Source organism: Colossoma macropomum, unplaced genomic scaffold (genome assembly GCF_904425465.1).
Source record: "Colossoma macropomum unplaced genomic scaffold, Colossoma_macropomum, whole genome shotgun sequence".
NCBI classification, from domain to species: Eukaryota; Metazoa; Chordata; class Actinopteri; order Characiformes; family Serrasalmidae; genus Colossoma; species Colossoma macropomum.
In genome coordinates, this window is record NW_023494786.1 from 22560114 (window position 1) to 22587588 (window position 27475).

General features: G+C 38.0%; 2 protein-coding genes across 4 annotated transcripts in view; both read right to left on the reverse strand.

The window, feature by feature from the left end:
• si:ch73-380l3.3 (sialoadhesin) overlaps nucleotides 1-27475 on the reverse strand; it is a 40269-nt gene that overhangs the window by 6480 nt on the left and 6314 nt on the right. The gene's annotated exons all lie outside the window — the stretch shown is intronic.
• LOC118803616 (sialic acid-binding Ig-like lectin 14) lies at nucleotides 2704-25696 on the reverse strand. Of its 3 annotated transcripts, none has more exons than XM_036564093.1 (9): nucleotides 25607-25696; nucleotides 9041-9109; nucleotides 8575-8946; nucleotides 7509-7802; nucleotides 5962-6061; nucleotides 5700-5736; nucleotides 4943-4975; nucleotides 4613-4708; nucleotides 2704-3400 (listed from the first exon to the last, which is right to left on the reverse strand). In XM_036564093.1, exons 2-9 carry the CDS (start codon nucleotides 9084-9086, stop codon nucleotides 3371-3373), a joined length of 1008 nt encoding a protein of 335 aa, XP_036419986.1. In that variant the 5' UTR covers nucleotides 9087-9109; nucleotides 25607-25696; the 3' UTR covers nucleotides 2704-3370. The 3 variants fall into 3 exon arrangements, with proteins under 3 accessions (XP_036419986.1, XP_036419988.1, XP_036419985.1); XM_036564095.1 differs by lacking the exon at nucleotides 25607-25696 and adding an exon at nucleotides 25367-25476 and having other exon boundaries at nucleotides 2724-3400; nucleotides 4703-4708; XM_036564092.1 differs by lacking the exon at nucleotides 25607-25696 and adding an exon at nucleotides 25367-25476 and having other exon boundaries at nucleotides 2724-3400.

Consider the following 27475-nt stretch of genomic DNA (forward strand, 5'->3'; position numbering starts at 1 on the left):
GGAAGGCGCCTCCAGTGACTCTTTATGTTGTTATTTCATGCTGTATGATGATGTTCTTTGGTTAAAGTGTGCATGTTTATTTGTCATCCCATGCCAGGTTTGGGGGCTAGTTAGAGTGGGTTCCTGTTTGTAACCATAAGAGAAAGAGTAAGGCTGGGATGGACCTCTTGTTTCAATTCTTTTTCAAGTGGCCTTTTTGCCTTTGCTAATTCAATGAAGAGCATTTTATAAGCAGATATTATGACCTCGTGTGACCCTTCTTCAGCAAGCCATCACAATATTTAGGAGTCTCTTTAAAGGTAAATTGGTTCTTTCTAGTTCTGTTAGTTCCCAACATCTTTTAAACATTGTCATCAGGTTACTTGTAAATCATCAACAATATCTGATTACATTGCTAAAACCTACTACATCCATCCATCCATCATCTAAACCGCTTATCCTTCTGGGTCGCGGTGGGGTGCTGGAGCCTATCCCAGCTGTCATCGGGCGGAAGGCAGGATACACCCTGGACAGGTCGCCAGTCCATCGCAGGGCAGACAAACAGACATATACATCCACACACACACTCACACCTAGGGGCAATTTAGCACGTCCAATTGACCTGACTGCATGTTTTTGGACTGTGGGAGGAAACCGGAGTACCCGGAGGAAACCCACACAGACACGGGGAGAACATGCAAACTCCACACAGAAACGACCCTGGTCACCCAGCCGGGAATCGAACCCAGGCCATTCTTGCTGTGAGGCGACAGCGCTACCCACTGCGCCACCGTGCCGCCCAAAACTACTACACATAAGTAATAATATTTTTATTAAAAGACAAAAAGGTTTACTTAATTTCAGAAAATATGGAAAATATGGTTTTGCTCAGGGGAGGCAAAACTTGTTAAAAAGAATAAATAACATGCTAATAACATGTCTCCCTATTCATGAGAGTCTTTGTGATATTGCGTATTTTTCATTTGGTGTGGTTATTTTCACACCGCATTGGCTAAAGTGGACCAAATTACACACTGGAGCGTTTATTTGATGGTTAGAAATTTTGCAGGGATGCGATCACTCTTACTATTACATCCATGAAAATTTAAAAATAGTAATAGATATAAAATAGAGATGCTTAATGTCTATCACAACACAAAGCTTCTTAATGATTGGTTAACCAATTTGAATTTAACCAGTCAGATCTCTGATGCTTAGCCAAAAATTTGTTGTGCGACCCATATGTCAAAAGAAATGTGTATCTTCGTCTGCCATAATTAACAGCAGCTCATGTTGCAACAATGATATGAGTGAGTAAAGAGTAAAATGTTAAAACAGGCAGTTTATGTGGCCAGTACAGCGCTGATGTCCACTGAGAAAAGCACACATTTGTGTTGAGTTCTCTCATTTGGTGTGCACAATTTTGAAAATACTTTCCCACCAGCTGGGTCACCGGTTCATATTTCAGTTGTTTGGCACTGACCTAAACAAGGCTGCTCTGTTTACACATCAAAACGGGCTGAATTAAAGGAAAAGTTGGTCCACACCAAACAAGGTTGGTGTGACAGCGACTTTAGGAGAACAAATTAGGAATAAAAAATATTAAATTTGACAGTTAGTAAATTCGAACTGTGACCCACCGTGTTCATTATCGCAGTGTATTACAGTGAAAACATTTGTTACAGGGATCAGTGAGCTGCACCTCCTCTCACTGAACACAAACTCATGAAGGCTTTACAGTTTAAGAAATGCTCTGCCTCCCAGCAGAAATGAACATTTCGATTCTCTTTCTGTTCATGTCTATTGGTCAGCTCTCCGTATAGTTCATTTTGTTTTGATGTAAGCATCCCGAACTCCATGAGGAAGTAGTGGATCGTCACCCAAGTACTTTGAAAAGTGGTGTGTCAAAATGCCCGCTTGCCCCTGTGATTCTAGCGCCCCTGGTTTTGGTAGGGACAGTTCTTAATGTTAATTAATATTAAACTGATCTTCAGATTTTGGGACAGATTTACTACAAAGAAATGAGATGCTGCCTCAAATTGTGTCAGAGATTATAGTATTTACTATTGGGAAACTCCGATTTTACATGTCAGCAAAAAAGCAATGGCATCAGCTCACAGTTGTATTTCAGTTATTCAGGAGCCACACATGAACACCGCAGACAAAAATCATCCACATGCAAAAACACAAACATAAGTACTTTGTTATGTTTCTAACTGGAGAAAAACATTAAATCATCTTTTAAGCTTCCTCTGCTCTCCATTTTGTTGCAGTAAAGCAAAATAAATGGTGTGTCTTTAATAACAGAAAATCAAAAGTAAACAAAAAACATTATTTCTAGCACATTTATCTTGTTTCTAACTAAAACCACTTCAAGACAAATCATGTTGTACTTATGACCTCTGAAGTCATAAGTAAGAACTTCCGAGTAGGACTTGAACACAGCATCACTGCTCACCATGTGGCCATGAGGGACAGGGATGCAGTCTCACTTCCTGCTCTAAAATGCAGGGGTGTGGCTAAAATAAGGCTCCTCCTATGGACTGAAACTGTTTGTTTCAGCAGTGTCATGAAAACATGGGACTGCAATTTTTTTATTATTATTTAAAAAATTAGTTTAAATCTTTCAACTTCACTTTAAAAGAATTTTTAAAAAGATCTTTTAAAAAAAACAACATTGAAAAAAAATGAAAAGTTGAAATTTAGGTTATGTTCAGACTGCAGGCAAAGTGGATTTGTTTCTCAAATCAGGTTTTTTGAGACATCTGTCCATACTATTATTTGCAAGTGATCAGATCAGATTTGTATGTCCAGACATCACCAGCCTATCTGCATGGGTTGCTGTGGTAACTAACAATATAAGCACAAATCTTTGGGCTCTTCTTGAATCCCATCACTTCTGTCACTCTGGATTTGATGTTGTTGCTTGTTGTGTCGCAAAGTGACACAAAACACACTTTTAAATCCAGTTAGAGTGGCCAGAGAATCTAGATTGGATTGGAATCACATTTCAAACCACCTCCAAATGTGATTTGGATCCGATTTGCAAACATTTCATCAGGTTTTTGCTGTCCTGACTATCAAAAATCAATCTGGATATAATCTAGATATGCCAAAATCGAATTTGTGCTGGCAATCTGAACAAGGTCTTGGAGAAAGATCTAAGATCTGAATATTTCATTTTTAAAATGTTTTTACTCTGGGACTGCAGTTTGAACTACGTGGGTAGAATGGTCCATACAGTATTATGCAGAAGCTATGCAATGCAGAAGCTATAGAATAAAGCTACGCAGAATGTATATTTTTATGCAAGTGAAAACTTTCATGGAAAATAAAAATAAAGAAAACCCACAAATCTATGATCTAATATTGTTCTGTCTTCCATCATCATTCATTCTCGTTTGGGATCTCCATCATAGTCCTATAGAGAAAGAAAACGTCAGTAAAACTGTGTTCACAGTTAACAGAATGCTTCATGCATGTTGCGCTTCACCAAGTTCAGTGGTGTAAAGCTGGCAGATTAATCTAAACAGAATATATGAACTGTTACATACAGTGAAAATAGTGGTAGCTTAGAGAAATATTAGTACACATGACATATATACTGTAATATGAACACAGAGTTGATTTTTTTTCATTTGAACTGGATTTTGGTTACAACAACTTAATACCAACAATGTATCAACGTCTAACAAAGTTAGAATTAACATTATAGCGTTCAGCAGGTGTTGGTCACCATACCTCACTGCTAAATGTTGGTATTTTCCATCAACATGATGTTGGCATGAGATGTTTGAAAGACACTGGATTTTGGTTACCTGATACCACAATTTTTAGCCAACAAAATATCAAAGTCTAATGATAGATTGTCACACAGAGTGGATGTTAAAATGATGATGTTGACCAGATGTTGAGTTTTGGTCACTTTATATGTCTATAGTATGTTGGCATGAGACATTTAGGAGATGCTGGATTTTGGTTACTTAACACCATGACTTAAAGCCAGCTACATATCAGCATCTAATGATGTTAGAATTTCATGTTGTCTGGACATTATGACAGACGTTAAGTTTTGGTCTGCATACCTTACGAACTTTATGTCGGTATTACATGTCCTGTTAACGCTGACATAAGACGTTTGGAAGATGTTGGATTTTGGTTACTCAACATCACAACTTTAAACCAACAAAATATAAGCTGTCGCCATTATTCTACATCAAAATGACCTTGGCTTTAGATGCCGTCTTGACATTGAATTTGGCTCACCCAACATCATAACCTACATTCAACCAGATATCAATGTCGTTGGTGGCCAGCTGGGAAGCAATAGAATGAACCACCATCAAAATTCTAACATGTTATAAAACATTACATAACATGCATGATGTATATGACAAATTACAAAGTCTGTATGTAACAGTGGACAGGGCAAAACAATAGTTTTTAATCTTATTCCTTGAGTTTATTTTTGTAAATAATAATAAAAAAAAATTACTATTGATAATCAAAAGTTATGAACTCATCTTTTGCTCTTAGTGTTTTTCATATTAGCTATTGCTTGGCCTTTTAATGGGTGAAGTACAAACTCTGGTCCTAACTCTAAATATATTCATAATTTACTCTCACCCCTTACCACGGTAATGGCATATAGTTCAAATGTCTGCTTAGACCATTTGTGAACATTCAGTGCCCTGCTGCTTCTAGTTCCCTCCAATCCACTGACCTGAACCTGTTGATCACAAAGTGATACAATACAATCAGAAATGCTGACAGGATGTGAGTTAAATATCCATTCAGCCACATGAATAACAACATTTAAGTCCAATATATAAAATACTAAGCCATATAAAATATTACAACTGTATTTTTGTCTGCTGTGCTTTAAATATAGATGTTGCAAATCAAATAAATGATAAATGTTTCAAAAAGTCATTTTAACTGGATGGAAATAGGCCTTGATTACCGTTGGGACATTCTGGACATTCGACTCCAAATTCTGTGTACATGAAGGAAAAAATATTTTAGATGCATTGAAGTGTAGTCCTTTTATTTCTGTAATGAGCACTATATCTGATAAGATGCAATACATTTGACCGGTAAGCTAAGGAACATACATTTTATGTACAACAAACTCTTAAGACAGAATCTGTATCCTCTCAAATCTACCTCAGACAAGATTACTATTTTATAATAATTTCAAAATGGTAATTGTAAGTTTATGTGAGCTCATCAGACACATGTAACCTGTCTGCAAACATTTCCAGTAGGTTCTGCATTTTATTACAACAAACCTTCCCTTCCAGGTGTAAATTGGACTTAAAATATTTGTATATCTCCTGCACACCTGTTTCACAACTTTCTTCATTCTGGTTATCTGAGACATTTCAGCTCAGTGGAATAATATTCTTAATAGCAATTTATCATCAATCAAATGTTCTTTTTCTTTTGAAATTATCCCAGGACACTGGCAATCCTTCCATATGTCTCACTAGTGTTCTCCCCACAAAATACTGGCATTATGGATTTTGCCATGAGCATTTTTTTGTCATGTGTATACATATCCCCATAGCCAATAGCGTTACTGCATTTAATGGCAATATTGGAGCTGATACTGATATGGTAACAGTGCAATCCTACTTATTAACCCCATTATCTGTTTTGTGACCCACAAAAGAGTAGTGCATTATGAAAGACAGAATGGTTAAATGGTATTTACTTACCCGTTCGAGTCTAGACTGGAGATCTTGAATCTGTCTCCTGATGAAAAAAGACCACATGTTACTGCTAAAAGCTAACATTTAAAAGTGGACATTAGATTTGAAAAGACACTTTGATTGCATGAGAAACGGCAGCATTAATGCACTGACAAACTACTGTATGTTACAACAACCTACAGAATTTAAATTATTAATATATTTATATATATTATATATTGATATATATATATATATATATATATATATATATGGTTCTTAGACTCACCTATATTTCTCGCGCATGATGTAGCACACCACTCCAAATAAAAGAGAGGTTCCAAGTACAGCCACAACTGGAATTATGATGTGAAAGAAGTTTGTTTTACCTGAAAAAGACGTTATTATTTAAAGCTATTTAGCATTACCTGAAAAACTTCACTTAAGCTACTTAAAGCCAGCGTGCATTGGAAATGTACTGTAAGGGTAGACTATTATACATTAGGCATCAACACCCCACTGTGCAACTGGTTACTGGACTTCCTCACAGACAAACCCCAGACAGTATGAGTTGGAATAAACACCTGTAAAACCATCATCATGAGCACTGGAGTTCCCCAGGGTTGTGTGCTGAGCCCTCTGTTGTTCACTCTGATGGCTCATGACTGTTATGCCAAGTACAACTAGAACCACATTATTTAGTTTGCAGATGATACAACAGTGGTGGGCAATGATAACGACTCAGCCTATAGAGAGGAAGTGAACCAACCATGGACTACACACACCACCTCCCTTGTCAAGAAAGCATAACAGCGTCTTCACTTCCTACGAAGGATGAGGAGAGCAAACATCCCCCCTGCTATCCTACAGAGGCACTATAGGGAACGTCCTGACCAGCAATCTCCCAGTCTGGTATGGTAGCTGCACCGCCACAGACCAGAAGTCCCTCCAGAGAGTGCAGAGGACAGATAAAATCATCAGATCCCCACTTCTATCCATCCATACAAGATCTATACCTGTCATGCTGCCTCAGCAGGGCCATCAAGCCAGAGACCTCACCTACCCTGCACATGGACTGTTCAGCCTTCTGCCGTCTGGCAAATGCTGCTGCAGCATGTGGTGCAAGACTGCCAGACTCAGCAAAAGTTTCTTTTCACAGGCCATCAGAATACTCAACTCCGGTACAAACATACAGACTGTCTGAATTATAATCTTCTGTCTTTAAATGCAGCTATTCTCTTTGAAATATTTTCAGGGCTGTCATCACTTGAGCACATTATCACTATACACCAGTGTCAGGTTTACATTTCCTGTTATCCTGTTACACTGTGCAATAAGACCATCACTGAGAACAATGTGCAATATATTACATATATATATATATATATATTATATATATATATATATATATATAATCTGTGTATAAATACTCTAATGCAAAAATTTTAGCTTTTTGCAGAAAAGAGATTTGCATAGTTTTGTCCCATTAAAACGCATGTGTCAAGCTCCAGTCCTTGCTGGCAAAATCACTGCAGACTTCAGCACACTGCCTCATTAAACACACCTGACTGTGAACTGAATTCAGAGCATTAGAACTTCTCCAGTTTGATATGCCTGCTAACAGTCAGGTAATAACACTCATGTTTATGTTAGCCTTTTGAGAAAACTATCATGTAAACAGCCAAAGAGTGTTTTGCTTTTTTGTATTTAATCACTATATTTTATGTGTTCCCTTTCATTCTCACTTAGTCTAAAATAAGCACGACAAAGATTTTTTATGTCATCTGTTCCTTAGTAACATATGGGCAACTATGGTAGACAGAGAACATGACTTACGTTTCACGTGTAAGACAGAAGAAACTGAAGACTGCAGGCCGCCGTGGAAACTGACGTTGCAGGTGAGGTCTGTGAAATCGTCCTTCTCTGTTGGGATGAAAGTCAGCAAGGATTCCACTTCCCAGTTTCCATGAAGAATGTCCCTGTTGTTCAAAGTGGCTTCAGTATTTGAACGGCTCCAGGTGATGGTGGGGGGACGGGAGGGACAGGTATGTCTGATAGAACACTTGAACGTAGTAGAAACTCCATCTTCCAAGGTTTTCATTTGCTCTAGCCTTGGTTTCTCTGCCGCCGCTAAACAGCAAATACAACAGTGTGGCTATTATTACTAATATTAAAGAGTTTAATCTCTTTCTTTATGATTTTAAAACTATGGCCTCTAGACTGGGGATGGTAAGAATGGAATTAACCAGGAAACCTTTGCATGCTATTTTCAAACAAGAGGAATACAAGGACACAGCATCACACAGATGTGCTGTCATAAACAGTTGGTTAGTATGAAAAAAAAAGTTTCACAATGGTCTCCCAGTGTTCTCTATGATGTCTATGACTTATTTGTGTCATACATGCTGAGTATGACATTCTGTGAGGTCATTGAGACTAAGAGATACAGTGCCTTGGAATGCCCATTTTAAAGATTAGAAGGAGAACAATGATGGACTCTGAAACGTGTATTTGTGTAATGAATCAACTGAAAGTTTTCTAGTTCCAAACAACTCCTAACTTATAAAAAAGAGGAGCTCACATATGGAATTTATTTCTATTTCTAATATTTCTTCCTCTAAAATGAAAAATAAACTTATTAATAAAAGATACAGGCTATAAACATATTAATAAAAGATACAGGCTCACATAAATATCTAAACATGCATATCTTGACCATGACCAAAGCAAAATGAATTTACTGCTGGCCATTCATATGAACTATCATTGTTTAACACTGGGATCAGACCCTGACTTTGGTTACTTCTAGATAAACCACAATTTGTGATACCTGATAGTTACAGTTAACAGACCAAATATTAACAGAGATATAGTCAACAGAGCAAACTACAGTCATACTTGCGCATCGTGGAGAGGGTCACACAGCTTTCCACAAAAGAATACTTATCTATGTCTGGGATTTCAGCCCTGAAACAAAATGGGCCGTTGTCATGATTTTTGACCTCATCTATCTCTAAAGTGCAGTTTTTTTCACCCAAGTGGCCAAGCAGTCTTGTGCGACCCTTGAAGCTGTCTGCAATTTCAATATGGTCTTCATGATAGATGTTTTCTTTTTTATCCTTTTTGTGCCAGATTCCCCTAATACGCGAGTCTGGAAGTTGTCTTCCAGGGTACTGGAACTTGCAGGGCACCACAACACAAGAAGAGACCAGCGTTTTCAATTCAGAGACAACCTCTGCCTTCCACACATCAGACAATACAGTGGCGAACATCACTGGAAAGTAAAGATAAATAATATTGAATTTATATATGCAGTTTACTCTTTAAAATAGATGAATTATTACATAAATTTAAAGTTAGATCTGTACCTTGAAGACAAAGCCAGCAGAATAGAACTCTTGCCTGTGTGCCCATACTGGAACAGCAAACCTGTCAGACTGTTAAAAATTGAATCTCTTTTAGCAAATGTATATCTACAGTGGTTTTCAAAGGTATTTTCTATAATTGCAGAAATGAACACATAAGTCATAAAATCTATTATTAAAATTGGCAACAATATAGCACAGCTGTGACTCTGTCTAGAGGAGGCCACCACCAAAGTCAGAAACTGGATAAGGAGGGCAATGGCAAAATGTGCTGGACAGATCCAAAGAACACTCCACAAAGCTGGGCCTTATGGAAAAAGACATTGTTGGAACAAAAGTAGGCAAACTCACTTTACTGAACTGCCATCAGCTGCAAGTCATTTTTCAGTAAGTGTCTATACAGGATATAATAGGATAAAGGATAGCATTGTTGCCCCAAGATCTCATCAATCGTCATTTCTGCGTATTCTGGAAATGGACCTTATTAAGGAGCTAATCCAGTCTGGCATAGATGTGATTTATGAGGAGGTGAAAAAATTCAAAGGTGAGTGGATTTTGTGTGGTGTTTGTGATGCTAATGTAACCATATTAAAGGTTTTGATTATTAAAGTTATTTCATAGTGTTTTATAATTTCGGAAGTAAGAATTTAGATAAAGAAATAGTGAATTTAGATAATTAGCTTGCTAGCTATCTAAGGACACTGGCTCATTTTAGATAATGTAAGCTAAGGTTACTGAGCTTTTTCTTTGTGCAAGTAACATTAACACTTTGACATTAACTAATGTTAGTATACTAAGTACCACATTCATAAGTTACTGTTAGTTCATGTTTGTGAGGTGAGGAGTGATACTGTTGCATTTGGCACCAACAAAATAATTCAGCTAGCCAGTTTGCTAATGCTAGCTAACATTCAGTTTTACAAAATGTTGGTGATGAAAACATCATAACTAGTTTGTTCCAGGCTACTGAGGAAATGTTTTAATAAAAATGCTTTTGCCTTTGTAAAGGGAAGTTAGTGGGATAGTATAAAAGAGTTTACTTAAAATTGTAGTGTTTTACATTTGTCTTGTCTGCTCAGTTCTGACTTGTTAACATTAACATTACCTTCCCCATTCCCATTCCTGCCTGCATGAGCTAAAATGCCCTGCTTGTTAGCACACCAAGTTTCAGTTAATATAACATCAGATTTCAATTGTATTTATCAAAAATTAAAGCTTTCTAATGGTGTCATACGTTTGTTCTTAAAAGTTAGCTAACTTTGCTCACAGTTTTTAACTCACAGAGTTTAACTAAGGTCACGTGTCCACAGTTTATCTTGCTCTGTTTTTGAAAGAATTTGTTTTTGATCATCCCCGTGAAGGCAAAATAAGTGGTGAACTACTTCAATCAAACTACGTCAAGGTAATCGCTCTGTGGCCAATTCCGCATGCTGACAGCAAGCAGCGGATGGAATGAGGCAGCTTTGCTTGTGATGTTTCACCAGGAACTTAACAAGGAAGTCCTGACTACCCTGGCTTGTAAGGATGATGAGCTGACTTTAGACCAATTGATCACTCTATCGATCTGCTTGGATCAGCTCATTCATGACCGTGGTAGATGAAGGACTGATCAAGTTAAAAGAATCATATCAAGAGCGAAGACATCCTGTGATCCCGTTCAGCACAAAGACATAGAAGAACCCATGCGGTGCGATTCATCACGTCTGCCTAAGGAGGAGAGGTTCCGATGTATAAGAGAATTGTACTGTGTAATTGTACTCGACGAATAAGAGTTTGTACTGTGGTGGTGCTGGTCATCTGCTGGAACCATCACCTAGAAAACTGCTCCAGTGCAACTGGAAACCAGTGCACTTCATCAGAGACGTCTTTCCTTCCTGATTCTAGAGACGTCAGAAACGTCTTTCCTTCCTGACACTGAGTTCAAAATCATCTTGGCTCTACCCTGGCTTGAAAAACATAATCCCACAATATTTTGGCCTGAGCATGAGCTGTTAAAGTGGTCAGAAACCTGTTTTCAAACTTGTATAACACCCCCTTCAGTAGAGGTCAGGTCCACCACTATAGAAAGCCCTAATGCTGAAGCTGCTATAGAAATTCCCCCTGAATACACAGACTTCAAGGAGGTTTTCAACAAAGGCAATGCCATTAAATTACCTCCTCATTGCCCCATGACAGTGCCATAGACCTGATTGATAACCCTGTCCTTCCCAAGTCTAGAGTTTACTCTTTAACACAAGAAGAACATACTATGGATATGTATATCCAGGAGGCCTTAGATCAGGGAGTCATTAGACCCTCCACTTCACTTGCAGTTTTTGGATTCTTTTTCGTCAAGAAAAAGGATAAACGTCTACACCCATATATAGATTATAGAGGACTCAATCAAATCACCAAAACATACTCTTATCCTCTTCCACTGATCCCTGTAGTGCTAGAAGAGTTGAAGGTAGCTAAATAATTCACCAAACTAGATCTCCAAAGAGGGAGATGAATGGATAACTGCCTTTGTGACCACTAGGGGGCACTAAGAATACTTAGTGATGCCTTTCGATCTTTCTAATGTCCCCTCTGTTTTCCAGGCCTTCATTAACGACATCCTAAGGGACATGATAGGGACATTTGTTATTGCATATATTGATGATATTCTGGTTTACTCCCCTGACTTTGACACACATGTTGAACAACAGGTTTCTGGGATATGTCATTAGTGCTAATTGGGTGGTTATGGGCGGCCAAAAAGTAGATGCCATAGTAAACTTGCCCACACCGACTTCTGTTCAGGAGCTTCAAAGATTCTTGGGGTGTGCAAATTTCTATAGATGTTTAATTAGAGATTTTAGCAGAATTGCTGCTCCCCTTACTGCCCTACTGAAAGGTAACTCGAAAAAACTTACTTGGACTAAACAGGCTGAGAGAGCCTTTCTAGCACTTAAGGAAGCTTTTACCACAGCCCCAGTTTTAAAACATCCTGATCCCTCTCAACCTTTTGTCATGGGAGTAGAGGCATCAGAGACGGGGATAGGGGCAGTCCTTTCCCAACGTTCTGGAGACCCCCAAAAACTTCATCCTGTCGCCTTTTATGCCCATAAACTCACTCCTACAGAAAAAAAAACTACGGAATCAGAGATTGTGAGTTATTAGTGCATTAAAATAAGTGTCTAAGTGTTGGCCCTATCATCAGGAGATCGCGAGTTCGAACCCCGGTGATGCTATAGCCATCCGTAGCCGGGAGTCCAAGAGAGCACAATTGGCCTCGCTCTCCCTGGGTGGGTAGGATGGCCCCTCCTTCTCCCCCCATCACTCAGCGCAGGCATTGCTAGCGATGCTAGCGATGCTAGTCAGCGCAGGCATCTGTTAGCTGACGTAACAGATCTGGCGGTTGGCGCTTTCCTCCGAGCGCGTTCGGCTGTCCAATGACGTTGCGTGAGCGGCAGCTCGAAAAGAAGCGGTGGTTGGCTTCACAGGTCTCGGAGGAAGCCTGTGTTAGCCTTCACCCTCCTAGCGTTGATAGCATCGTGTGATTGGGGGAGTCCTAACTAGCGGGTGGAATTGGAGACGACTAAATTGGGGAGAAAATCGGGTAAAAATTAAAAAAAGTACCAAATGTCTCAATGCCCATCAAGCTCAATGGTCCCTTTTCTTTTCTCGGTTCCAGTTTAGCATACTTACCGTCCAAGTTCTAGGAATACTAAACCTGATGCCCTCCGAGAATGTGTAAATAAGAATATAGATCAGTCCGAACAGGAAACCATTCTTCCCCCCTAACATCACTATTTCCTCTATTCACTGGGAGGTTGATGCAGAGATTGAAAAGGCATTAGAAGGTACCCAAATTCCTAGCCAGTGTCCCCCCTGAAAAGCTTTATGTCCCCAACCAGTTTCGTGACAGGTTGATTACATGGGCCCACTCCTCTCTCACATCTGGTCACCCAGGGGACACATGTATGCGGCAGCTTTTGTCCAGTCGATACTGGTGGGAGACCATAAACAAAGACATTCATTCTGCGTCCTGTTCCATATGTTTCCAATGTAAGACTCTCAAGACTTTGCCAGCTGGAAAACTAGTTCCATTACCAGAACCTAACCGACCCTGGTCTCACATTGCAATAGATTTGATCTGCCTGAATCACAAGGGTTTACCACAATTCTTACAGTTACAGACAGATTTTTGTGTAGCGTCAGGTTCATTCCATTTATTTCACACCCTACTGCATTTCAAACTGCTGAGACTTTTTTCAATCAGGTGTTTCGTTATTTCTGTATCCCTGAGGACATTTTATCCAATAGAGGCCCACAGTTTACATCTCAGGTCTGGTCTGCATCCTTTGAACATGTGCAGGTATCTATCAGCTTGCATCTGGATACCAACCTCAAACCAGTGGTCAATGTGAACATGTTGATCAGGAATTAGGTAAATTCCTTAGAATGTTCTGTTACAATAATCCAACAGACTGGTCACGATTCCTTTTGTGGGCTGAAATCACTCAAAATTCACTTATTTGCTCTGCCACAGGATTAACCCCTTTCCAGTGTGTTTTGGGGTATCAACCCCCTATAGCGCCATGGACTGGCACGATGACAGATGTTCCTGCTGTGGACACCTGGATGCAACTGAGCAAGAGAGTCTGGGATAAAACCCATCAGAGGATCGAAGTCGCTCTGCAATGCAACAAAGAGCAAGCAGACTGTCACCAAGGAGATACATCCACCTACCACCCAGGAGATCGCGTGTGGCTCTCGACGAGAGACTTCAGGGCCAGTGAAGGAAGTAGGAAACTGCAGCCGAAGTATATCGGCCCATTTAAAGTGCTTAAACATATTAATGAAGTGACTTACAAACTTGACCTGCCCCCCGTTTTAGAGTGTCATGTTATTTCTTCAAGCTTCAAGTCCACCACCATCATCCCTGTGCCGTAGAAGTCTCCAGTGTCCTGCCTCAATGACTACCGTCCCGTTGCACTCACCCCTATCCTCATGAAGTGCTTCGAGAGGCGCGTCATGAGGCACATCAAAGACCAGCTCCTCTCTTCACTGGACCCACTTCAATTTGCATGTCGCCCCAACCACTCAACAGTTGACGCCATCTCCACCACACTCCACCAGGCTCTCACCCACCTGGACAATAAAGACACTTATGTCAGAATGCTGTTCATAGTCTTCAGTTCAGCATTCAACACCATCATCCCTCAGCAACTGGTTGAACAACTGAGCCTGCTGGGCCTGAACACCTCCCTCTGTAACTGGGTCCTGTATTTCCTGACTAAGAGACCTCAGTTAGTCAGGATAGGTTATAACATCTCCAGCACCACCATACCGAGCACCGGCGCCCCTCAGGGTTGTGTGCTTAGTCCACTGCTGTTCACTATACTGACTCACGACTGTACTGCAAAGTACAGCTCAAACCACATCATCAAGTTCACTGATGACACGACTGTGGTGGGTCTGATCAGTAAGAATGAGGAGTCAGCATACAGAGAGGAGGTGCAGCAGCTAACAGACTGGTGCAGAACCAAAACCTGTCTCTGAATGTGGACAAAACTAAGGAGATTGTTGTTGACTTCAGAAGACTGTGAGGTGTCCAACCCCATCACTGGCTCTGCTGTGGAAATCGTCAGGAGCACCAAGTTCCTCGGTGTCCACATCACAGCGGACTTCACCTGGTCCCTCAACACCAACTCCATAGCCAAGAGAGCCCAGCAGTGCCTCTACTTCCTGCGAAGACTGAAGAAAGCTCATCTCCCCCCTCCCATCCTCATCATGTTCTACAGGAGGACTGTGGAGAGCATCCTGAACAGCTGCATCATTGCCTGGTTTGGGAATTGCACCACCTCTGACCGCAAAACCCTACAGCGTATAGTAAGGACAGCTGAGAAGATCATGGGGCTCTCTCTCCCCTCCATCATGGACATCTACACCACACGCTGCATCCGCAAAGCCACCAGCATTGTGGACGACCCCATCCATCCCTCACACTGACTTTTCTCACTGCTTCCTTCTGGCAGAAGGTACCGGAGCATCCGTGCCATCACTGCCAGACTCCGCAACAGCTTTGTTCCACAAGCAATCATGTTTTTGAACTCACAATGACTGAAAGCCCCCCTCACACACACATTCTACACTCACACACTCTCCTGTTTTGATGCTCTTTTGCACTATCTGGAACTTGCTGCTAATACAGTGTTTACACTTTGTTTACTCAAGTACTGTGTATATCCTACCTCAGGAACTGCTGTGCTCACGTATGTTATCTAACTGCGTTTACTCACAGATCACAGCATGTTAAATATTCTTTGCACCTTATTTCACACCCCTACCTCATGCTCAGAAATGAGTGCTGTGTCAGCACTGCACTGTCCTGTCTGTTTACTGTGTCTAATGTCTGTTTTATTTATTGTGTTTATGGTACTGTTTCTAGTCTAATTTTTGCACACTTACGTCTACACGTTGCACTTTGTACTGCTTATTCTGTTTCATGTTGCACCATGTTCCTTGGAGGAACATAATTTCACTCCACTGTGTACTTGTACATAGATGGAATGACAATAAAAGCCTCTTGACTTGACTTGACTCTTTCCATGTCTCACTCCTAAAACCCGTCGTTTCAGGGCCATTGGATGAGGCCATGCCGGACAGAATTCTGTCCTAGGAAATGAATGTTATTGGGGAGGACACAACCTCAATAGGCAGACATGTGAAAGTCCTGCAGAATCAATACAGAAGGACACAGCCAGATGCTCACATTGTGGAAAAGCTAATGAGAAAGACATTTGTTTGGAAAAGAAAGGCGATTGCTACTGGGATGGCTGTGGAGGATGCTGTCAACAAATGCCCATATAGGGTTAGTCTAAATTTATTTTATATTATGTAATTTATGTATTTTTGTTGAAAGTTAAAACTACTAATATATAACTAATATAATAATATATAAATTCCGTGATTAACTTCTGACACTTTTGTTTTTTGTTTAATTACAGTTACATCAGGAAATATATCGCCTACATAAAGCCATGAGTGTGTGCCGCCGCTTTCAAGTTGGCTTTAAACATACTGTGTCCAGTGTGCTGAGACTGGCAAAAGGGAAATCACCCTAAGCAAATCTGTACAAAGAGGCAGGAGAAGATGAACTCACTGAGGATCTCCCAGGGAAGTAAATTTTAATTCTCAGTCTTTATCTCATCTTTTATTTCATCTTTATCACCTAACCTCATTTTTTAATATTTTATTTTTTATGTACTGTTTTAGGGATTGATTTCAAAGCAGTTCTTCTGATTTTGCCAGCCTTGTTCAGGGAGAAACTCAACAGTTACATCATGCTTAGAGATGTGCGGCAGTACCTCTTCTCTTTTAAGGTCATTGTATATAATGTTACATTTTATAATTTAAAAACTGTGTTTACCCACCTGATGTACACTCCTGGAAACATCAAATGTAATATACATTTTTATAATCTTCCATTTGATCTAAAGCCTTGTGCCTAGATGATTTGGTGTAAATATCTTTTTTTAAAAAAATGGATGCACCCCGCTGATATCACCAAGATACAACTACACTAGCAACACCCTAATATTCTTTGAAATATTTCCTTTAGCCATTTTAGATGTGCAAGAGGAAGAAATTTGTAAGGGTCATGTGCTTGTTTAAATGTTAGTGTCTCTTTGAAGGGGACACAGCTGTAACAATGCAAACTGACTGTTATTCTTAATTTGTGGGTGTGAGTAATACAAGTCTGAACCTGGGTTTACAACTTTTGGGTTTACATCTTATCTGTGCTATATTACTTATGGTACACTTTGGCCTTTAAGGCAGCTGGGTAGTACTTATACTAATCAAAATTGTTACAAACCTCATTTGGAGGACAAAAACAAAACACCCATTCTATTATGGCAAAAAGTCAACATCAAACTTTATTCAAATTTAAAAAAAGGACATCTCTACCTAATTACAAGGCTTTCTTAATATTGTGTGTGATATAAACGTAATACATTATAATTGTCTTTGCTATTATAAAAGGGAAGGCTTAAAATAGCACTGCATCATTCTGATGAATTATTAGAACAGAATAGCAATTTCAATAATGTAAAGCAAATAAGCTATAACAAGCTATATCTTCACAACAAGTAAAATTAACAACAATAATTGTGTTAATGTAATATAATATATTTCACTCTTGTGGAATGCAATATATTCAACTGTACACATTTGAAATAAGTAAATTAAAAGCAATATTGTGGGTACATGTCTGTGCTGATGTACAAAACAAGATTTTAAGTGATATTCAAGAGATATTTTATACAAAATTTTGTATAAAATTGATGTTTAATTTATCATTTTATTTAGTCAAATCATGTATTACATGATTCTGTCCTAAGACAATTAAAAAAAATATATAGATAAAAATACATTAAAGGTAGATGTCATAACATTTACACACAATTGAACAATGACTCTCTCTTTGAGAATTCATAAAGCATCATGGGTCAGTATGGCCTCTATTCACTCTATTTACACAGATCTAATGACATTTTTCTTGTACTAACAAATTAATGTCTTTTTCATGACGTTCCATGTGTTTGAAGTACATTAATTCAGTCTGAAGACAATCTATCTGTATCACTGTACAACTTCATATTATATTTACAACTTGACAGAGACAAATTCAGAAGCTATATGGTGGCATAAACAGACGTTATCCAATTATAGATTTGTTAACTTCTTTTTGTGATTTCACATATTATTGTTCACTGTAATTATGTACAGGAGAATAGCACATTAATCCATCTCAACAAACAAACAAGCAACTTTAATGTTCATAATTTTTGTTTGTCAAAGCAATGAAAAGTTATTATTATAGTTACACATTTTATCAGACATATTTCAGAAAATGGACAATGAACTAATAAAAATACAGCTTACCTGTTCCTTTTCTGAGTGTAGGAAAGTATGGCCTCCTTTCACTTAGGGTTAAGAACACCTTACTTAGAATCATAACATTGTTCTTAGGATTTCACCTCTGTCTTACACTCATTATTAAACACACTGACTCTACAAGTGAAGGGAGGTGCATACTAAAGGCCTGCCCCTGATGTTTTCTTCCAAATACTGGAATGGTAAAGGCAAACTAAATTCCCGGAATCTATCTAAAGGTGCATGGAACCCTATTGCTTTTGCTAGGATTTTTCTTCTTATTATTCTTATTCTTTTTCTTCCCTAAAACGGTTTGTGGAGAAAACACCATAAGTCATCCAAAGACCAAACCTGGAGGGTAGGTGTAGAATCACCACACTATTCACTGCACTGAAATGACCCCAGTTGGCCTGATGGTGGCACTATACAGCAACATTTTATGTTTTGGCTCACATCTCCTGAACCATGGGGGCTACACTCAAAATTCCTGCTTCTTCATAATCCTTGCTTTATTCTACATTAACGCTCTACTGCATGTCTTTAGCTCCGCCCCCAAATGTATCATCATAATTGGCAAAATATGCCCCATCTACATTTTTGTACTAGTCTAAGGTTTTTTGAGATATCAACACAATATTGGTCTCAAAATGTTGCAGGGAGTCTGGAGGTCAAGAATTATCAAAAAAAAAATGTAATATTTATAAACAGTATGGCTGCCACATGCCAATTAGCCCCTCTGGGTTTGGCTTAATTCACATAAATGGCTATAGAGTGAGATTGCTTTGGCCAATTCACATCAAACTTATCAGTCCTGTACCCCACATGATTCTGTGGAAGCCCACTAAGGCTGATACCGATTGCTCAATAGGGGCGCTATAACAACCAAAAATCTGTTTCTCAGCATCTGCTTGGCCAATTGAGCTGAAACTTTGCATGTTGTATCAATGGCCTAATATTTACAAGATCAATTAAGAGCAACTGAATCATTGGACAAATATGGCCGCTATTGGCCAATAAGATTTCAACAGGCATTTGAAGGGCTTAGCATTGGCCAATCATCACAAAAATTACATCATGTGTCCACATAGGCAATCTCTAATAGCCTATAAAGTTTGACCTCAATTGGCCATGAGGTGCCGCTACAGAGCATAAACAAGAATAAGTCCTATAAATTTTATCATGGATCAAAATAAATCAATTCATATCATTGCTTACACTGAGAAAGACATTTTATCAAATACAAGTCTTTTAAAATTCTGTAAAGTTTTCTTTGATTGATCAATGTTTGAAAATTGAGCTTTTGAAACTAGTCTGTGGATTTTCTGTGGATGTTTTCTTAAAACAATCTGTGGAGTCCACAGGTAAATAATCATCAAAAAAACCTTGACTTTATTGCAAAGAACAGCCATAAGACACCAATGAATCTGTTCTTATTAATTGAGTTTAAATCAAATTTCATTTTTCTTAAAACAATCATATTGAAAATATCATGACTTTTAAGCACAGTGTGGCTGAAGATTTGAATAAATTGAAGTGAACTGGCTTATTCTGCCATAGAAGGCTAAAAATACACCAATTGTCTGAATATAACCAAATTTGACATAAATATACAAAATGACAAATTGACAGTGTATTATGATGATTTCATTTGGAATTGTACTTCTCAGTAGTCAAAGTAATTGCAAGGTGGAAACTCATTCCCAAAATGGTGCTTCGTTCCTTATTGTTCTGTACCGATAAATTCTCTCAAAAAAACAGGTCAGCTGTGGACCTCTTGTAGCTCACCATGAAAACATCCGCCTTTGAAGATTAAGGTAGTGGGTTTGATTCCCTGTCACAAATGTTGGATGGTGCTGTGCCAGTTGTTGTGAACACACACTTAATTATCTTAATCTTAATGAAGGGTCTGTCTTAAAAATCCATCGATTTGCTGCCTTCTGTGTCTAGAGACATGAAATTTGTTTATGTTGCTACTTTGTCCTAAAATGGTGCGTGGTTCCTTGTTGCTTCTTTTTTAATAAATTGTTTCAAAAACTGTAGTTTTGCCACAGATGTCTTGTGACTCATCATTAGAGCCTCCGCCGGATTTGAATCTCTGTCATGGATGTTAAAATGAGTTGCATAAATTGTAGCAGATGTATCACCTAGTGGTTGTAATCATAGTGAAAAATTAGATCTTTCTTAAAAATCTAAGGATCTGCTGCATTCTATGACCAGGGGTCACTACTTTACTCCTCGATGTCTTCCTGGTGCTTGGACCCCGCAGATTGCCGCTTGCGGCTATATTTTTTCTTGTTTTTGTACTTTGTACTTTACTTTTTGTAGTTCCTGTTGGCTACCAAGGAAGAACATACAAAATACATCTTCAGGTTTTAGGTTTCAGAACTCGTTTTGTCAGAATTGTTGCAGACAAAAAATGACAGTTTTGGAAATCAGTTTTCACGGCTTGTTTAAGAACTGGAATTCTGGCTCTGCGCGAGGAGTATCAGAGGGTGGGGGTGCTGGCAGCAGAGAGCGGCTGGAGCAGAGGGCAGTGGAGACACAGCCGACCAGCGGAACGCGTAGATGGAGCCGCTAATGTGAGTACAGCTGACAGAAACGAGCAACGGTTCCGCGTTGGACCTAAAGCCAAAGGCTGTGCTGCGTATAGGCTACTATGCTGCTCTTAAATGGAACCAGTTGATAGAGAGCATTACAAGAACTCCAACGCTATAGTGTATAGATACCTTTAACTCTGGACTGAAAACGTTCCTATTTGAGCAGCTTTCAGCTCAGTTTTAAACACTGTTAGCTCTACTGCTCTTCACTCCTGTAATGGCACTTTATTATTTACACTGAAAAATGGAGATACGATATAAGTACTGTTTTGTACTCAGAGGTACACGTTTCACAAATGTACCCTCAAAGGTATAATGTTGGACTTTATAGGGACAGATATGTGTCTTTTGATTTTCTGAAAAGGAACAAAGTCTAACAGTTCACACGACTACCACGGTAAAGTTAGTTTTGTTTTCGATATTCGTCTTTTCGGCGCTAATAACATTTGATCAGACTACAGTAGTCAGCGAAGACTTACATATTCATGATAGTACGACCACAGAGAGAGATGCACACCTGTTCTTTTGCAGTTTGGGTGACATTTAACGTACCGCTGTTTCGTGTTAATACCATAGAACTGAGACAAGTTTTTCAATCAGAAGAAAAAGCATGCACTTCTAGACCACGCCCACATCCATGCACACGCATTTGTTTTCCTCCAAAGCGTTTCAGTGCATTTAAATACATATTTAATTGTTCAAGCTAACAGTAGACACCGCCAGACAATAGAACGTCAATAGCTCCATAAACACTGTGTCCATGCACATATGATTGTGTTATTTGCTCTAAATTATGGTTAGAAACACACACCACTTTAATTTAGAAAAAGGACTTTGAATAAACCTGCAACTAAAATGTACTTGCCAATACTTGCCAATACCTGAGCATACCTTACCTGTAAAAACTGATATTACCTGTATACTGATATAGCTAGTGAGCTTGATGATGGAGGTTCAGTAATCGTCAGACATTAGCAGTCTTGAAGGTTCAATAGATCCTTAACCATCTAAAATATTAGTTTTAAAAATGAGTGTAGAAAAGAAAACGTCTTATTTAAGTGGATCAAATTGCAAATCAAAAGTTTTTTAAATCCATCAAAAACTCAGTGAGTCAGACTTAAGTTATTCTTTTCCATTTTCGATTTCGACATTTTAGACAATGAACATTTAAAATACTGCTTAGATTCAAAATGCAGCATTCAGTGCAATTAATACAGCTGAAATGCTTTTGAATGTTAAAATACAAATATTAATATAAAGTAATTATTGCAGTACATTCAAAATTCAAAACTTGTGCATGATTGCTGTAACTTGCTGCACCATACACAACTGTTGGCAGTGTCAGTGTAATACAGCTGAAATATTATTAAAATTAATAAAAAGTAGTCACAGCAACATATCCAAAATCCAAAAGCTGTGCATCATTGCTGACACCTCGCTGCACCATACACAGCTGTTTTTAATGTTGCAAATAATTCAGCTAAAATATTATTGAAATTCAAAATAAATAAAAATTATAAAAAGTAGTCACAGCAACATATCAAAAATCAAAAGCTGTGCATCATTGCTGACAACTTGGTGCACCATACACAGCTGTTTTTAATGTTGTAAATAATGCAGCTGAAATATTATTGAAATTCAAAATACACAAAAATTAATAAAATGTAGTCACAGCAATAGATCCAAAATTTAATGGCTGGGCATCATTCCTCACACCTCACTGCACCATACACAACTGTTTTTAAGGTTGTATATAATTGAGCTGAAACTTTTTTGAAATTCAAAATATATAAAAATGAATAAAAAGTAGTTACAGTGATATATCAAAAATCCAAAGGCTGTGCATCATTGCTGACACCTCACTGCACCATACACAACTGTTTTTAATGTCGTAAATAATGCAGCTGAAATATTATTGAAACTCAAAATACATAACAATTAATAAAAAGTAGTTACAGCAATATATCAAAAATCCAAAGGCTGTGCATCATTGTTGACACCTCACTACACCATATACAACAGTTTTTAATGTTGTAAATAATGCAGCTGAAATATTATTGAAATTCAAATTACATAAACATTAATAAAAAGTAGTTAAAGCAATATATCCACAATTTAAAGGCTGTGCATCATGGCTGACACTGCACTGCACCATATACAGCTGTTTTTAATGTTGTAGGTAATTTAGCTGAAATAGCTTTATACTTTATATTAATGTTTATGTATTTTGAATTTCAATAGCATTTCAACTACATTACATACATCACTAAAACCCTTGTATATGGTTCAGCAAGATGTCAGCAATCATACACAAGTTTTGGATTTTGGATGTAATGCAATATCTCATTTAAATATTTTTTTATACATTTTGAATTTCAATTATATTCCAGTAACATTGCATACAGCAATACAAAGAATTGTGTACAGTGCCGTGAAGTGTCAGCAGTCATACACACTGTTTGGATTTTGGATATAATGCAATAAATACATTATATTTTTTTAAATTTAATTTGAACTTCAATATTATTTTGCCCATCTTACATACAACACTTAAAACTACTGTGTATGGTGCAGTGCAGTGACACCAATGATGCACAGCCTTTGGATTTTTGATATAATGCAAAAACAACTTTATATTAATTTTCATTTATTTTGAACTTCAATAATATTTTGGCCATCTTACATACAACACTAAAAATAACTGTGTATGGTGCAGTGCAGTGTCAGCCATGATGCACACCTTTTGGATTTTGGATATATTGCTTTAACTACTTTTTATTATTTTTTATGTATTTCGAACTTCAATAATATTTCAGCTGCATTATTTACAGCATTAAAAACAGCTGTATATGGTGTAGTGAGGTGTCAGCAATGATGCACAGCCTTTGGATTTTGGATATATTGCTGTAACTACTTTTTATTAATTTCTGTGTATTTTGAATTTCAATAATATTTTAGCTGCATTATTTACAACATTAAAAACTTATGTACGGTGCAGTGAGCTGTCAGCAATGATGCACAGCCTTTGGATTTTTGATATATTGCTGTAACTACTTTTTATAAATTTTTATGTATTTTGAATATCAATAATATTCTAAATCATATACAACATTAAAAACAGCTGTGTATGGTGCACCAAGGTGTCAGCAATGATGCACAGCCTTTGGATTTTTGATATATTGCTGTAACTACTTTTTATTTATTTTTATGTATTTTGAATTTCAATAATATTTCAGCTAAATTATATACAACATTAAAAACAGCTGTGTATGGTGCAGCGAGGTGTCAACAATGATGCACAGCCTTTGGATTTTTGATATTTTGCTGTGACTATGTTTTATTAATTTTTATGTATTTTGAATTTCAATAATATTTCAGCTGAATTATATACAACCTTAAAAACAGTTGTGTATGGTGCAGCGAGGTGTCAGCAATGATGCACAGCCTTTAAATTTTGGATATATTGATTTAACTTTTATCAATTTTGAATTTCAGTAGCATTTCAGTTGTATTACACCCAACACTACAAACAATTGTGTATGGTGCAGGTAAGTTACAGCAATTATACACAACTTTTGAGTTTTGAATGTACTGCAATCATTACTTTTTATTAATATTTGTATTTTAACCTTCAAAAGCATTTCAGCTGCATTAATTGCAGTGAATGCTGCATTTTGAATCTAAGCAGTATTTTAGCTACATTATATCCTCAAAATTGAAATGAAAAGTTTGTGTCATTACTAAAACTAAAACTTATCTGCACCAAACACTGCTGAATTAAATGTTCAATGTCTAAAATGTTATCGAAATTCAAAATGAAAAAATGTACAAGATTTAAAACTTACATCTGACTCACTTAGTGTTTGATGGATTTATAAAACTTTTGATTTGCAATTTGATCCACTTAACTAAGGCGTTTTCTTTTCTACACTCATTTTTTTAACTAATATTTTAGATGGTTAAGGATCTATTGAACCTTCAAGACTGCTAATGTCTGACGATTACTGAACCTCCATCATCAAGCTAACTAGCTATATCAGTATACAGGTAATATCAGTTTTTACAGGTAAGGTACGCTCAGTACTGTTAGGACAAGTATTGGCAAGTACATTTTAGTTACAGGTGTATTCAAAGTCCTTTTTCTAAATTAAAGTGGTGTGTGTTTCTAACCATAATTTAGAGCAAATAACACAATTAATCATATGTGCATGGACACAGTGTTTATGGAGCTATTGACGTTCTATTGTCTGGCGGTGTCTATTGTTAGCTTGAACAATTAAATATGTATTTAAATGCACTGAAACGCTTTGGAGGAAAACAAATGCGTGTGCATGGATGTAGGTGTGGTCTAGAAGTGCATGCTTTTTCTTCTGATTGAAAAACTTGTCTCAGTTCTATGGTATTAACACAAAATAGCGGTACGTTAAATGTCACCCAAACTGCAAAAGAACAGGTGTGCATCTCTCTCTGTGGTCGTACTATCATGAATATGTAAGTCTTCGCTGACTACTGTAGTCTGATCAAATGTTATTAGCGCCGAAAAGACGAATATCGAAAATAAAACTAACTTTACCGTGGTCACACCACGACTGACCTTCTGAAAGCACGTACCCCGTATACATGCAATATAAACCGTATTAAGTCAGGCACAGCAGTACAACTCTCTGTCTAGCTAGCTTAGTTAGTTAATAGCCTACCGCATCAGACTTCACAAATTGGATAACAGAGGAGAGAAAAAGGAGCAGAGAGAAAAAGAGAATGAATTCATCCTCAGAATAACTAATTCAGCAACAGAGCAGCAGGTCAGTCTTCAGCCTCCTCTACTCACCTGATGTCTCAGTTATCTGCTGCTGTAGTACTTGTTTTCCGTTCAGTATCAACGTAACGTAACGCAGAGTAAAGGTGAGGAGTCGTGGGGAAAAGCTCGCAGTACAGAGCACAACAGAGAGAACTAATACGCAGCTTTTCTTTCTCTTTCATTTCTCTCTCTCTCTCTCGCTCTCTCTCTCTCTCTCTCTCTCTCTCTCAGCAGAAATGACCTCTCCCCCTCTAACTGGAAAAAACTCACCACTGGGATGCTCGCCCACACCCTTCTCGAAGGAACATGAACGCCAATTTCCCAACATAATTATCCAGCTGTTTTACGGTAAACCAGTCCTCTCTAAGTTTCCCAATGTTATGAGCTTTGAAGGATCCTCTTCGTATTACTTATCTGTAACAGTATGTGATTACGTCACACTGCCGCCCAGGCCTGCCACGCAAAAATCATAATACTGTGATCTTCTGCTCCTGGCTGAGCACTGGGCTTTTTAGAGTTATGCAAATAAGGCTCATGGGAAATGCATGCATAACCCCTGAAGAAAGGACCAATTGTGTGTTTATGTTGTTGTTTTTTACGTATGTGTTATGTGTTATTTCGTATCTGGGTATGTGAGTTGATGGGTGTTTTGTGTCCTGGGATTGGGGTCAGCTGGTTAGTGGTTGGTTAGGTGGTTTCAGGCTTTGGGACACAATTGCTTTAAACCGATGGGATTTAATGCTGTTTTCGAGTCGTATTTTGCAGTGGAAACTCAGATTTTTTCGATAAGCCCTGAGTTTTTGAGATGGGGGTATGTCTAAAAAAGCAATGATATCCACAGCAATGATATTAACAGTCTGGCAGCAGAATTCTGAATTAGCTGTAGTTTCTCAAATGATTTTTTGGAAGAGCAGTGAACAGTGCACTGCAGTAGTCCAGTCTATTTGAGTTAAAAGCTTCTCAGCATCCTGTTGACTTAAAAACGGACATACTTTGGCAATATTTCTTAGGTTGAAGAAGGCTGTTTTGGTCACCTTGTTACTTTCCCTTTACTCTGATGACTCAGATATCCTAGCCTAGTGGAGAGTGCATCTCTTTTGGCTTTGGACCAACTAAGAGTATTTCTGTCTTCTATCTTTATTTAATTTTAGAAAGGTACTACTCATCTATTGATTATTTGTAGACAGACAGATAATCAGGGAGCCTAGGGCATGTATGTCATTCGGCTTGATGGAAATGTATGACTGAGTTTCATCAGCATAGCTATGAAAATGAATATTGCGGTCTCTGATGAAATTACCCAATGGTAGCATGTATAAAGAGAAAAGAAGGGAACTAAGTCAGCTTCCTTGTGCGACACCACAAGATACATCATGATCTCCAAGGCTAGCATAAAATTGTTTCTTATGTAGGGTTGAAACCAGTTAAGGGCACGCTCAGAGAGACCAGCCCGGATCTTATTTGCAGCAGCATTGAGTCTGAGACTATGTTAGAGCTGTCTCTGTACTGTGATGAGATTTAAAATCTGATTAGAACTTCTTGAAAATAATGTTCTTATTTACAAAGTTGTTAGGTTGATTAAATACTACTTTTTCTAGTAGTATTCCTACGTCTAGTAGTAGCACTACTTTTTCTAGGAATATTCCAATTTCCTGAGATGTGTTAATTATTTTTTAAAATGATGTGGAGACACTATAAAGACATTTTTTATTTATTTTATAAGGATAGGATCAGGACAGCTAGTTGAAGGTTTGCCCTGTCTTACAATTTTACAGAGTTCTGCCTCAGAGTCAGTATTAAAATTGCTCTTAATTGCTGTCCTATTACAGATCAGATTATATAGGTTACTTTTTTTTCTTTCCCACCTTAAATGATGCAGCAGTCACCTTAAATGAAGTGCCACAACATACCTGCAGCATCATTTAAGGTGGAACAGAATTTTTGAATGAGAATCCATCTTCATTCTCCTCCTTATCCTAGCCCTTAACATCTGTTCCGAGCTGTGTGGATGCTCTTGAATAAAAAAAGGTTCTCAAGTCCTGGGCTTTTAAAAGTTATTCCAAAGGAACAGGCAGAACACAGCACCACCTCTGAGCATGAATCGACCTGAAACATTGCTTTTGGCAAAGTGATGGCTGC

Coding starts and splice junctions, on each gene's coding strand:
- LOC118803616 (XM_036564093.1), bottom strand. CDS start 9,086: ATGGGCACACAGGCAAGAGTTCTATTCTGCTGGCTTTGTCTTCAAG. Junction 7,803..8,574: donor TGTGACCCTCTCCACGATGC/GCAAGTATGACT, acceptor TTTGCTGTTTAG/CGGCGGCAGAGAAACCAAGG. Junction 4,709..4,942: donor ATGTCCAGAATGTCCCAACG/GTAATCAAGGCC, acceptor TGTGATCAACAG/GTTCAGGTCAGTGGATTGGA.